The sequence below is a fragment of the Populus nigra genome, chromosome 2 (assembly GCF_951802175.1).
Source record: "Populus nigra chromosome 2, ddPopNigr1.1, whole genome shotgun sequence".
Classification (NCBI taxonomy): Eukaryota; Viridiplantae; Streptophyta; class Magnoliopsida; order Malpighiales; family Salicaceae; genus Populus; species Populus nigra.
The window spans coordinates 847,434-862,609 of NC_084853.1; the positions used below are offsets into that span (position 1 = coordinate 847,434).

The 15,176-nt window shown below is 34.8% G+C and overlaps 1 protein-coding gene across 1 annotated transcript; it reads left to right on the forward strand.

The window, feature by feature from the left end:
- The first annotated feature begins 2,924 nt into the window (after positions 1–2,924).
- On the forward strand, positions 2,925–8,204 carry LOC133682239 (translocase of chloroplast 159, chloroplastic-like). The gene is made up of 2 exons (XM_062105526.1): positions 2,925–3,223; positions 4,491–8,204. Exon 2 carries the CDS (start codon positions 4,525–4,527, stop codon positions 8,014–8,016), a length of 3,492 nt encoding a protein of 1,163 aa, XP_061961510.1. The 5' UTR covers positions 2,925–3,223; positions 4,491–4,524; the 3' UTR covers positions 8,017–8,204.
- Positions 8,205–15,176: the final 6,972 nt, after the last annotated feature.

The window sequence follows — 15,176 nt, forward strand, 5'->3', positions numbered from 1 at the left end:
GATTCTTGTTTTTGCTGGTTATCTTAATTAACCTGTTAAAGAGCATATAGGCAGGTGAAACACAAAATGAAAAGGACTTGATTATTGTAATTTTTTCTTACAGTGATTTACTGATGTATATTTAGCGCCAGCGAAGTTTATTCATGTTTTAATTCCAGCTAACTATTTGTATAATGTACTGTATTGCACTTTGGATTCAGATGGACATGCAAGTGTCTTTATGATATGATGGTTAATTGGTCCTCCATGTTGCAGTTTAGATCTTTGAAAATGCGAGGCTCCACGTATCTGGAGGGGCACTTGGTGGTGGTTGCATGGTGGAAGATACATCAAGCATTGCAGGTAAATTCTAAGTTTGCTGGCATGCAGCCGCAACAGTTGGTGACTTGATATTTACTTACGGTGGTTGATGTGGCGGTATGGGATGATCCTACTTCCATAACAATTGCTGCATTGGTTTACCGAGTTTTCCCCAATCTCCTGGGTACAGAATCAGCCTCCTTGCATTGTTTTTCCAGCTACATTGATGTTCCAACAAGTGTTTGGTTAGATGCTGTTTTATACGAGGTATGATTAGCACAAATATATCAGCCTCCTTTTTTTTTTATTTTTTTTTATTAATTTAGATATCTAAACTAACTTGTGTATATTTCGATTAATCTCACGAGTTCTAAAGTTAACGATCATGTAATGTAAGTCTCTAATAGCTTTGAGAGAATTCAAACCCATAATTATTGAGAAGCAAACTTAAAATCTGACCAGCTGAATTATCTTTTAGGTTGACTTCTAATTTTTTTTTATCATTAAGATCATTGTTGATGAATCCAAGAGCACAACTACTATTTTTGTTTTTTTTAAGGTCCATAGCTATATGTTCCTCGGATGCTTTTTGTTCACCATCCATGTCTTCTCCAATTTATTTTATGACCAAGCTGGGGATTGAAAATTTTGCCCCATGTCTGTATCCTTGGCATTTAAGCATGTATGTCTTCATTAACAACTGCTCAGTTTTTTTTGGCACAATTTTCACATCAATTCATATTTTAGGAGTCCCTCTTTTTTCCCTACATGTATGAGGTTACATGCCCATGTTGTCATGACAAAAAAACTCCTCGTGGATTAGTATGTTAGCTCGTAGTGCATGAAATTAAGCAATTGATTTTCATCAATAAAAAAGAAGAAGCTAAAACTGAAACTGAAGGGATATTAACTGTATATTTATCATATAGCCTTTAGTGCCGGGCTTGATTTTTTTAGAAGCTTTTTTGTTTTTTCAATTTATTTATTATTATTATTATTATCAAGTTGATTGAGAGGAATTAAATCTTTTAAAAAAACATAAAATATTATTAAAATAAAAAAATAATTGACATGTGCACGTGGGAAACACCCATAACCCTTAAGTGGGGCATGCATGCAACTCCTCTTAATGGTTAAAAATACTTTTCTGCAATGTCAATAAAATTGTCATGATCTCTTCCTCATGTTAGCGTGATTTGTGAAGGTTGTGGTTGGATGAATTGTCACCAATGGAGCTTCTTTCTCTCTCTTTTTTTTATAAAAAATAATAATTTTAATTTGTGATATATTATTATTTTTTAATTTAGTCCTTATTTTTTTTTATTTTTTTCTCTAATCCTTTTATACAATTTTTATTTATTTTTAATTTATCATTTGATTCAAATTTATGATATATTATTTTTTTTCAATTCGGTCCTTATTATTTTGTTAAAGTGATTTTTCTTTTTAATTTCACTATTTGATAAAAAAAATTTATAATTGTTCTTTAATTTATTTATTTTTATTTCAATTTTGATCCCCTTCCTTTTAATTATTATTTTTTTTTATTTTGATCATTTTGTATAATTGAATTTCTTTTTTCAATCTTATCCTTTTTAACATTTGATTGGTTAAAGATTGAACATTCGTAATTGTTTAATGTATGGTGCTTGCAGTCTAATAACTCTGGTAATGGGTTTGGAAAGTTAACATGAGTTTTTTTTATTGTTTTATTTTTTTGATTTCATCGTTCGACATTGTCTTTTTAATAAAAAAAGGCTATGCGATTTTCTTTCATTTTATTTTCTATTGAGTTATCCTGATCTCATTATCTAAGTTACGAGTTTAATAGATTAACTTGGATTAAGTTGTCCCTCATTACCCATGTTATATGTTTATCATGCTAATTCATGTTGACTGTAGTGGTTTTTTTAACAATTTTTTTACTCAGTTTTATCCCTTTATATTTAATTGATTGCAAATTAAACTACACTATTTTTTTTTTTGAAGAAAGGGTTTTTTTTCAAGTTGTCATGAACACTTTTTTTTTTTTAAAATTGATTTATTTTTTTTTATTTTTTATCTAATTAAAATAAAATTAATTTATTTAACCGAATCAAATCTATAACTCAAATTATAGAATTTTTTTAAAATGCCAGTATATAAATACTATTTTCTATAAAAAATAATACAGCCCGTCAATATACAGCACATGCCAATCTTTAGTTGATTTACTAAAAAGAAAACTTTTTCCTTCTTACCATAAAGCACGAGAGAATACAAAATAAATAATTAAATTAATAAATCAGACATGTATTAGCATATGCCAAAACAACAACATGAGTAAAGTTTTAACCAAATTAAATAAATCAAATTGAATTTTTTCAAAATACAATTTGAGTCAAAACACATGTGAATAGATTAAAAATCTTGCCAATTAGTAGCTAAAACTTTGTGATTGATGTTTATGAAAATTGATTAATATTTTTTAAAAATTAATTTTAAAAATCCGTGCAAACACAGCCCAAATCAGGGCCTTAATCGACGTGCAAACTGTTTCGAGAATGTCTTCTACTGTCAGGGGAAAAAAACATGGAGCTTGAGGGAAATGACTGAAGATGAGGAATTTTTTTACTGTATGCAGGTTGAACTGAGAAGAGATACTTCTGTTTCTAGCCCTAGGGTGTCCAAGAAAACAAAACCCATTAAAAAACACAAAGGCTGTGTAGTTTTTGGTTTCATTTATCCACAAATTTATCTCCAATCTTCCATTCCTAGCCTCATAAAAACAGTAGTAAAGTCTACAAATGTAACCTCACATGAGCTAACAAATATCCCTTATCAAAACACAAATCCTCTTTACATGCAAGCTCTTCAATATTCACTCTTAACAAAAGCCAAAAGCTACAGGACCATAATCCAATCATTTTTCCTAATTAAGAAGGTATGTATGATGTAAACACTCACTCTCGTTTTTTCCCATCATGCTTTGCTCCATGTTTAGCTTATTCTTGGTTTCACTTTTCATGCTGCTTGTAATGTTGGGAGATAAGAGAGAAGAAAAAAAAGGAACTTTTGTTGTTGGGTGTATTTTGTTGTTCGAGGTTTCGGTTTTGGTTTTGGTTTTGGTTTGTTGCGCACCATTTGCTTGGTAAAATGTCACAGAGGGGGTTTGCGTGGATATTTGAATTGATTAAATTGGTAAAGGGTTTTGCTCGAGGATAGGTTGGAGAGGTTGTTGTGTGTTACACGTGAGCCCAGATAAGGTTAAGTATTGGAAATTTCTGTTTCACAGTTGATTGTTTTGAGAGTTTTATGAGATATTTTGCAATCTTTTGGAATTTTTGTGTTGCTACTACAAATTTTAAGAAGTTACAAGTTGAGGTTTTGTGACTTAGCTTTTGTCTGATTCTTGGAAAGATAACCCAGAAAACTGTAACCATGGAGGAACTGGTAACCATAAGTTTTCCCCCCTTTTTTAAGAAAATATAAATTATCCATCTAAAAAGATGAGAAAAGTTGCAGGAAAAAATAAAATTTTTAAAAGAACCATTGTGCTTGGACACCACTCCCTTTAGTTAAGTATCGGGAGGAGCATGCTTGAATTTTATCCAAGATTCAGCTAAATCAGATGTAGCTGCCCTCACCACGAAGGCAAAGAGAGGAGCAAGATATAATAAATAATTCTAAAACAAAGTTGGTTGGTACCTCCATCTTTTCTTTGAATAAGATGAAGCGTTGGACCTTTTGATTTTAAAGAGTTGCAGCATAGAATGCAATTGATATATTGCATTACCATGAAATTATCTTTGTTTTCCATAGTTTTGATTTCTCGTTCTTCCTTTGTCAAAGGATTCGCCACGAAGTCGCACAATGATCTGTTGACATGATGTATATGAGTTTAGTAACATTTTTGTGTTATTTCAAATATGTTTATTTTATTACCAACTTGTATATTCTGCTTATGTATGCCATGAGAGTTTCCCAGGGTCGATTAATTTATCTTGGATATGTGAAAAGTTGATGAGCTATCAAGAATAAGATAGAAATTTCTTAGTTCGATGAAGTTCTTATTTGTTTTTTTGGTATGGGAAAATAAAAATAATTTCAAGGATATAGTTGCTTCATGTCTGTTTTCCAGCAAGGGTCATGTTGTTTCATCACAGGTTCATGTTGATGACATAAAAAGTTACTTTCTGGTGATGATCCAGGGATTCGATAGCTGGGGCTTCAGAAGAAAATATAATGAGTGAATTGGAGCAACGATTAGCCTTCTCTTGTCCTTCACGGACTGAGGTTTCTCATGATCATTCACTGAAAATTGATGAGAAGATTACCGCAGACTCAGATGAAGAAGCAGACACAGTTCAGGAGCAAATGGGAAAGGAATTAGTTGATTCTCCTCCAGCTGCCAGGGTATCTCATGATTATTCAAACCAGCTGATTATTGCAGATCCAGATGAAGAAGCAGACATAGTTAAGGAGAAAAACAGAGAGGAATCATTTGATTCTCCTCCAAGGAGAATTGATGAGCAGAATATTGCGGCTGCTGGGGTATCTCATGATTATTCAAACCAGCAGATTATTGCAGATCCAGATGAAGAAGCAGACATAGTCACTGAGAAAAGCAGAGAGGAAACATTTAATTCTCCTCTAAGGAGAATAGACGAGCAGATTATTGCACCTGCTGGGGCATCTCATGATTATTCAAACCAGCAGATTACTGCAGATCTAGATGAAGAAGCGGGCATGGTTAAGGAGAAAAGCAGAGAGGAATTATTTGATTCTCCTTCAGGGAGAATTAACGAGCAGATTATTGCAGCTGCTGGGGTATCTCGTGAATTTTCAAACCAGCAGATTACTGCAGATCCAGATGAAGAAACGGACATAATTAAGGAGAAAAGCAGAGAGGAATCATTTGATTCTCCTTCAGGGAGATTTGACGAGCAGATTGTTACAGATGCAGATGAAGAAGGAAAAATAGTTACAGAAAAAATGGGAAATGAATTATTTGATTCTCCTTCATGGGCTGATATTTCTCATGATTGTTCACGTAGAACTAATGAGCAAATCATAACTGACTCAGATGAGGATGCAGACATAGTTGAGGAGCAAATGGGAAGGGAATTAGCAGACATGGTTGAAGAGCAAATGGAAAAGGAACTGTTTGATTCTCTTTCAGGATTGGAGGTTTCCCATGATCATTCACAGAGTATTCATGAGCAGATTATTGCAGACTCAGATGAAGAAGCGGATTCTATCAGTGAACAAATTGGAGAGGAATTATTTGATGCTTCTTCAGGTAGAATTGATGGCCAGGTTATTACAGACTCGGATGAAGAAGGAGACATGGACACAGAGCAAATAGCAAATGACTTGTTAGAGTCAGATGCATTGGCTGCTCTTTTGAAAGCAGCAAGTAGTGCTGGTATGGATGGAGGCAGAGTTGCAATAACCTCTGCTGATGGTTCCAGGGTATTTTCTCTAGAACGTCTTGTTGGTTCAGATTCCCCATTTCGAATTGTGAGACCTGCTCCGCTGTCTGAAACAGTCGAGGATGTAGCAAAGAATGATTTGAATGAAGAAGATAAGAAGGTGATTGAGAAGATACAGCAAATCGCTGTGAAGTTCTTGAGGCTTGTCCAGCGACTTGGACAATCTCCTGAAGATTCCATAGTTGCACAGGTGTTACACAGGCTGGTCGTGGCTACAAGGGCACATGTTAATCAAGAGTTCAGCCTTGAAAATGCCGAGAAAATGGCCATGCAGCTTGAAGCTGAGGGGAAAGATGATTTAGACTTCTCTTTGAGCATTTTGGTTCTTGGGAAAACTGGAGTGGGAAAGAGTGCGACCATTAATTCTATTTTTGGTGAGAAGAAAGTTGAGATCAATGCATTTGAGCCTGCCACAACTATGTTGAAGGAAGTTGTTGGAATTGTAGATGGGGTTAAAATCCGAATTATTGACACACCAGGTCTCAGGTCCTCTGTGAAGGAAGAAGCTATCAACCGGAAAATACTAGCATCTATAAAAACCTCAATAAACAAGTTCCCTCCAGATGTTATCCTATATACTGATCGGCTAGATACCCACTCACTAGATCTCAATGATTTACCGATGTTAAGATTGCTTACCAAATCTCTCACTTCATCAATATGGAAAAATTCTGTTGTCACTCTGACCCATGCCACTTCTCCTCCTCCTGATGGACCATCCGGGTCTCCCCTAAGTTTCGAGATGTTTGTTGGTCAACGATCCCATGCTATTCAGCAAGCCATCAGCCAAGCAGTTGGTGATCTGCGTCTGATACATCCAAGAATGATGCATCCAGTGTCACTTGTTGAGAACCATCCACTGTGCCAGAAGAATGAAAACAGTGAATATATCCTTCCAAATGGACAAAGTTGGAGACCACAATTATTACTGCTATGTTATTCATTGAAGATTTTATCGGAAGCAAGTTCTATAGCCAAGCCTCGAGATCCTTTTGATCACAAGAAGCCTTTTGGTTTCCGTCTCCGCTCTTTACCTTTACCCCACCTGGTGTCTTCTCTATTGCAGTCTCGCCCTCATCCTAAACTCACTGCTGATCAGGGAGGAGACGACATTGACTCTGATATTGACATGGTGGATCTATCAGATTCTGATGAAGAAATTGAGGATGAATATGACCAGCTTCCACCATTCAAGCCTTTGAAGAAATCTCATGTTGCGAAGCTCACAAAAGAACAAAAGAAAGCTTATTTGGAGGAGTACGATTATCGGGTGAAACTCCTTCAAAAGAAGCAGTGGCGAGAAGAGGTGAAAATGTTGAAGGGGATGAAGAAGAAAGGCAAAGATGGTTATGATGGCATTGGTGAAGATGTGGACCAGGAAGATGTTGGTCCTGCCACTGTTCCGGTTGCTATGCCTGACTTTGTCCTCCCACCCTCCTTTGACAGTGACAATCCTTCTTACAGGTATCGAGCATTGGAGCCCACTTCTCAGTTTCTTATGAGGCCAGTTCTGGACTCCCATGGGTGGGATCATGATTGTGGGTACGATGGTGTTAGCCTTGAAAGAAATCTTGCTGTTGGGGGTCAGTTTCCAGGTGCATTTGCAGTTCAAATCACAAAAGACAAGAAAGACTTTAATATCCACTTAGATTCTTCAGTTTGTGCCAAGCATGGAGAAAATGGATCAACGATGGCAGGATTTGATATTCAGAATGTTGGAAGGCAGCTTGCCTACATCCTGAGAAGTGAAACCAAATTCAAAAATTTCAAGATGAACAAAACGTCGGCTGGGATATCCTTCACTGTGTTGGGGGAGAATGTAGCCACTGGACTCAAAATTGAGGATCAGATTGCTGTTGCAAAGCGCTTGGCTTTGGTAGGAGCTGCTGGTGCTGTGAGATCTGGAGGCGATACAGCATATGGAGCCAACTTTGAAGTGTGTCTCAAGAGTAAGGATTTCCCTGTAGAGAAGGATCAATCCACATTAGGTTTGTCCTTGATGAAGTGGAGGGGTGATTTGGGTCTGATGGCCAACTTGCAGTCTCAGTTCTCCATTGGTCGGAATTCCAAAATGGCTGTTCGTGTTGGAATGAACAATAAGCGAAGTGGGCAGGTCACCATCAAGACAAGCAGCTCAGAAATGCAAGTTGCCCTCATCGCTATTGTTCCAATCGTAACATCCCTCTTGAGGAGTATCTATAATGGTTATGCTGCAAGCAACTCACACACATTAGACTACTAGGTACTTTTTTCCATATACCGTTATTTGTTAGAACTTCAATTTTGAGAGGGTAGACATCTAGCAAAAAGATAGTCAAAGTCTCACATGTCAGAATGATTATGATTATGATTATAGCAGCTTTATCCAGTCTGCAGGACATTCAATTTAAATCTATATTTTTTGGCTGAGCTCTTAAATAATGAGCTGAATCCTTCTCGTTTTGTTCCTTGAATTGGTTCGTTGGTTCTTTCGATTCTTAGTTTTAATGTTCTTGCTGTCAATCACATATCCAGGTGAAAAGCAAAGCAGCAAGAAAAAGGGATTTTTGGTTGCTATTTTTTGTTTACGAGGAAAAAGTACGGGTGATTGTTTTTTTGTTTGATTTAGTTTTTACTTAAAATACAACTAAATTGAAAAAAAAAAAACGAAAACTAAACCGAAATCAATTTCAACTTACTGGTTTTGATTTAATTTAGTTATTTTCAGTCAAAAATTGAAAAACCTATATTGTAACAGAATGCTAAAATACTATGCTAGTATTTAGCTAAGCAATGCAACAAAACTTAGGGGAGAGAAATAATGTTAAGTACAGAGGGGTAAAAAAATTAAAAATTGATTAAACTGAAAAAACTAAAAAAAAAATGAATCATGAAAAAAAATTGATTAGAATATTTAAAAAAATATTCAATTTGATTCAGTTTTGATTTCATAAGTTTGAAACCGAAAAACCAAACCGAACCGAAAAAATAAAAAAACCGAACCGAAACCAAGCTCATTAAAAAAGTAAAAAAAACCTTAAAAAAATAGTATATTTTTTGATTTTTAATATAAAATAACCGAACCAAATAGAACATAACCAAAACTGGTCGGTTAGGTTTTGATTTTTAATATAAAATAACCGAACCAAAACCGGTCAGTTTCATTTTTTTTTGTATTTTACAAAATTTCAGTTTGGTTGTTTTTATAGGTAAAAACCGATCCGAATCGAAAATGATCACCCTTAATGACAAGGTAATGAAAAAAGTGCTTTAAAAGATTCTCATCAAACATGTTATATTATTATGTTCTGTTTAATTATCATTGTTCATTCTATTATTATGTTCTGTTTAATTGTCATTGTTCATTCATTCATCCTAAAGAGTTTTTGTTTCATGCTAGCTTTATTGTGTCTTAAGATTGTGTAAATTGATCTTGCACCAACTGGTTTCAGAGCATTAGGCTTCATAATCAAAGTATAGAACCAAATACTTGTTCTTAAGATCTGAAAAGAGTGAAAGACAAGATTGATGAATCCATTACAACTATTAATAGGAATTATTATAAAAAACATGACAAGGTTGTGTAACTTTTAGAAGTATATGGACAACAGTTAGAAGAATCTAAGATCAATAATGAAATTGGATTTGAGAAAATTGATCTTAGGCTAGAGAAGCTTCAAGAATTACTAGGGGATCTTACCTGCCATCAAAGTCCAAGAAAATAAAAGTCACAAGCTAATATTGGTGAAACTAGTGCCTTTCACAACAATCAAGAATGCCATCATAATGAATGTGCTTCTAAAAGCTATGGAGCTACTGATAGGAGTTATTATTCTTACAAGGTACATAAACCTAAATGAGATTTATCAAGTTTTGATGGGGAAGATGTTCATAAATGGATTTATAAGTGTAATCAATACTTTGAGATTGAAAAAATTGATGAAAATAAGAAACTCGAACTAGGCTCTTATTGTTTGGATGGAATGATCTTTATTGACACCAAAACTTGATATGGAGTAAGGAGGACTGAAGGTTGCATGAAGTGAATATGTATAGGCTATTTAGCAATAGGTTCGATAGGAAGTATGATCCTTTTGAATAACCGATGAAACTGAAACAAAAAGGATATTTGAAGACATACATTAGGGATTTTGATATTTTGTGGAACAGGATAAATGTGGGGGAGAAGCAAGCACTGGTAATCTTTATTGGGGATTTGGAAATAGAGATTAAAAACCCTATGAAGATGTTTAAACCTAAGCAACTAAAACAAGCCTACAACTTAGCTAGACTTCATGTTAATACCCTATCTTATAAGAGAAACCACCCTCACACTACTAAACAGACAACCTACCCCCATTTACTCAATATCTCAAATCACACAACAACACCACTTATCGAATTCCTTTAATTCTCAAAATGCCACAAAACATAATATCATTACCCCTAATCTAGCTCTCAAGAATCTGACAAATATCCTAGCCCAAAGCAACACCAACAAGATAATCAACAGACCTTCCAAAAGTTTTAAAAGTAGGGAGTTTGATGATAGAAAGGCGGAGGGCTTGTGTTTTTGGTGCGATGATAAATTTGTACCTAGTCATAAGTGTAAAAACAAAAGGTTATACTTTTTGTATGTGATTGAAGATGAAGGTGACATTGATGGGGAGCGTGTAGAGGAAAAAAAGGATAATTATGATCATATAAGTCCATATATACATATGCTATTAAAGGAAGCATTGGTGGCCACATATTGAGGGTGACTGATAAGGTGGACAAATAACATATTTACATCATGATAGATTCATGAAGCACACATAAATTTATTAGTTTTTATGATTGATAATAAACTACAATATCAATTAAATGGCATAAAGCCAATTACAGTGGAAGTTGTTAATGATAAGAAGATGACTTGCAGTGCTGTATATAAGAACTTCTAGTGAAAAATACAAAGTGTCCAGTTTGTAGTAGATGTGTTTGTTGTAGAACTAACTAATTATGATACGATATTAGGAATACAATGGTTGGCCTTACTTTATGATGTCTCATGCAACTATAAGAATATGTGGATGTCTTTTAACTAGAAGGGGCAGCTAGTCTTGTTAAAAAAGGACAATCCTACTTAGCTACAAACCATTAGATTCGATCAACTTAATGGTTTGTTAGACAGTGCTAATCATATAACAAGTGCTAGCTTGTGTAGTTTGAGAATACTAAAGAAGGAAATATGAAGCTTTTGTGCTATAATTGCCACTTTATCACCGGTTGAAGTAAACAATCTTCCACTAGAAAAACTACTAAAGACTTATGCTGGAGTTTTCAAGGAACCAAATGCTTTGCCCTTAATTAGATCACATGATCATTGTATTCCATTGAAAGAATGGGTTATAACATGTGAATTTAAGGTCATACAAGTACTCAGAAATTCAAAAGGATATCATGGAGAAACTGATTGGAAAAATGCTAGAAACTGGTTTAATTTAGAATAACACAAGTCCCTTTCCATCTCTAATAATGCTAGTGAAAAAGAAAGATCACTCTTGGAGACTTTATGTGGATTAGAAGGCATTTAACCAACTCATTATTAAAGACAAATAACCCATACCTTTAATAAATGAAATCTTGAAGGAGTTAACTGGTGCTACTGTCTTCTCAAAGCTGAACCTGAGATCAGGCTATCATTGAATCAGAATGATACTAGAAGACATCTACAAGACAACATTTAGAACCCATAATAGTCATTATGAGTTTACGTTGATGCTCTTTGGTCTCACAAATATACCAGCCATTTTCCAAAGCGTAATGAATGAGGTTTTCAGGCCTTAGTTTAGGAGATGCATACTAGTTTTCTTTGACAACATATTAGTATATAGTCAGTCCATGTATAGCCATTTAAAACATCTCTAGATAGTGTTCAAATTGTTAAAACACCATCAGCTAGTTGCTAAATTCAATAAATGTGTCTTCTGTAGTGATAAGATGGAATACCTAGTCATATAATCTCTTTGGAAAGAGCGATCACAGATCCATAAAAAATTAAAGCCATTATAGAGTGACCTATACCTAAGAACATCAAACAAATAAAAGGCTTCTTAGGATTAACAAGGTGTTATAGGAAGTTTGTTCGAGGATATGGTTAAGTCTATAAACCATCGACTCAATTGCTCAAGAAGGATGCCTATCATTAGAATGAAGTTGTCGTAACAACTTTTAATCATCTCAAAAGGGCTATGTCACAACCACTAGTACTAGCACTATCTAATCTTAACAAATTATTTGTTGCTGAAATAAATGCTTTTGGTGTAAGAATTGAGGTAATTTGATGTAGGAAGGTCATCCAATTACGTTTATTAGCAAGATATTGGCCCTAAACATCAAGCCTTATCCACTTATGAAAGATAGATGTTAACATTACTATATGCAACAAGTAAACGACACCATTACCTATGAGGTAGACACTTCAAAATTAGAATAGATCACATTAACCTCAAATATTTATTTGATTAAAAGGTAAGTTGTTCATCTCAATATTTATGGTTGACTAAGTTGTTGGGATTTGATTACAAAATTGAGTATAAAATAGGAAGGGAAAATGTTGCTACTGATGCCTTATCAAGAGTTACTGGTAGTTAGATTTGTGCCTTAGCTATATCCACTGTTTCAACTAATATCATGGATGAGATCAAGGACAAGATCTGCAAGTTGACCCTGCATCTTTTCCACATTCTAAGTGGGTAAATGAACTCTTAAACAAGAAAGACAAGATAATGGTGGGACAAAACCCAGACTTACAAGCTAAATCGATTGTCATGTATCATGCTACTATAATAAAGGATCACTTAGGTATGATAGTTACTTCCAAACGAGTTGGTAGCCTTTTTTATTGGAAAAGATAACAAAAACATATATAATTTGTGCAAGAATATCAAGTCTGCGGAAGGAATAAGCTAGAGAATGTCCATACTATAGGTTTTCTACAACCTTTACCAATTCCTATAGCCCTCTTTACTTATATAAGCATGGACTTTATTAATGGGTTACTTAAAACTGAGGGAAATGAAGTAATTTTTGTAGTGATAGACTGTTTTAATAAATATGCACACTTCCTAGCATTGTCACACCCCTACACAACTTCTTTAGTAGTTAAGTCTTTAAAGGATAACGTCTATAAGTTACATGGCGTGCTAACAACTATCATCAGTATCAAAGATCCTATTTTTCTCAATCAATTTTTGAAAAAATTATTCTCTCATCAAGGCTGGATCTTCAATATTCTACAGCTTACCACCCTCGATCAGGTGAACAAGAAAATTATCTCAGATGCATGACTAGATATGTTTCAAACCAGTGAGTGAAGTGGTTACCTCATGTATAATGATGGTATAACACCAATTTTCATTCCTCTATTAAAACCACCCCATACAAGATTTCGTATGGATTCGATCCCCCAGTTCACATTCCATACTTCCCTAAAGATTATATAGTGGAATATGCAGATCAATTATTAACTAAAAGAGAAGCTATGCTTAAACTAATTCGGAGTGACCTATTAACAGCTTAGCGCATAATGGTTTAGTTGGCTAATAAAAAGAGATCTGAAAGACAATTTGAGGTTGGGGAGTCAGTTTACCTCAAACTACAACTGCATAGGCAACAGTTACTATAAAAGTAACCGTTTGAAAAGCTAGGAACTAGGTTATATTGCCCCTATTTGACACAGAAAAAAATAGGCACAATGGCCTATCATCTAAATCTTCATTTCTCAGCCACGATCCACCCTATCTTCCATTTCTCCCAATTGAAGAAACTCATTGGCAACAAGGTGGTGCATACACAGTTACCCAATCTTCCCATGGAGCCTTTATTGCAACCTCAAACAATGTTGGATAGAAGAATTGTAAAAAGAGGAAACTCATCTACCACACAAGTCCTGATTTACTAGCAAAATCTGTCACCTGCTGAAGCTACATGGGAGTTTGTAGATGGCATAGAGCTGAGGTATCCCACATTTCCCTTTGAGGTCAAAAACAACTTGATGAGGAGAAATTGTCACGCCTCAACATGAAGGAAGAAAAGAAAGGATTGCAAATCAAAGCTAACTGAAGAAATGAAGAAATGATCGTTGGAGAATTGCATTAAAAGTTATTGTTTTATGAAACGCCGCGTTTAGTTTGATCTATACGTTGTGTTTTATGCTTTGTTATATCTTGTCTTTCTTAGCTAGCAACAACCACATGTGGCTTTAGAATTTTGTAACATTATTAGTAAGTGAATTGTAACAAAATGCTAGAAACTACTATGCTAGTATTTAGCTGAGCAATGTAATAAAAATTGGGGGAGATAAATGATGATAAGTTAATAAAAAGGGTGCTTTTTTTTTGATTTTACGTGGGTGTCCAGCCTAGCTTGCGCGTACCACGACTAATTCCACGGGTCACTGAACATCCTGCAAATCCAGTGGGCATGTAAGACACCACGAGGATGACAGACATGCACATGAGGGCTCGAACTCAGAAGCAGTGGAAGGAGACAAGCCCCTCCCACCGTCAGACCAAGACCCGTAGTGCTTTGAGAGATGCTTATCACACTTGTTCTGTTACTACATTCTGTTTAATTTCCACTGTTCATTCATTCATTCATTCATTCTAGAGAGTTCTTGTTTCTCGCTGGCTTCATTGTGTGTTGGGATTGTGCAAATTGATCTTGCACTAACAGAATGCACATATATTGTTTAGTTATTGGCTTTATAAGCTCTATGGTGTGACAGTATTGAAGGTCAGGTGTGGGAGAGGGAGGCAACTGGTTTGCTAAATGTGGAGATGCAGATTGAAAAATGAAGATAAAGATCTTGGGAGGGGTGCTTGGTTTGCTAGATCTTCTTAGAGATAAAGATTGAAGATAGCAATTTGGCCTCTGGGTGTGGTGCGCAGGAGGCTGGGGCCTGGGAATGTGTTTGTGAGCTGTGAGGGGGTGAGAGCTAGGGTTAGAAAATTGAAGTTTTATTGTTTGAGACCTATAAAATCAAAATTGAATTAGAAATGTTTTTAAATATTTTAATCGGTTTAATTTATTTTTTATTTGTTTTTTTTTAATTAAAATTTTTAATTTTCTAGATTTAATCAGTTTTTCAGTTTTTTTTTTCTCTTCCTTGTAAAAAAAAACATATTTGACGACTATATTTTAGATTTGAATCCCAACAATCTTATAAAACTACCCTTAGAAAAGAGACAAATTATTTATTGCGTTTAATCTTGTCCGAGTTTATCCATCAGTTCTTCAATCTTGTTTTATAGTTAACACTCCACTACTCAAGTTCGTCACAAAAAGGCATTTGGCATCAGGTCATTTTCTGACATGAAATGAATTTTAAGTGACAAGCTTTGGTGCATTTAACTGTAGGTCTGCAATTCATCCATAGTT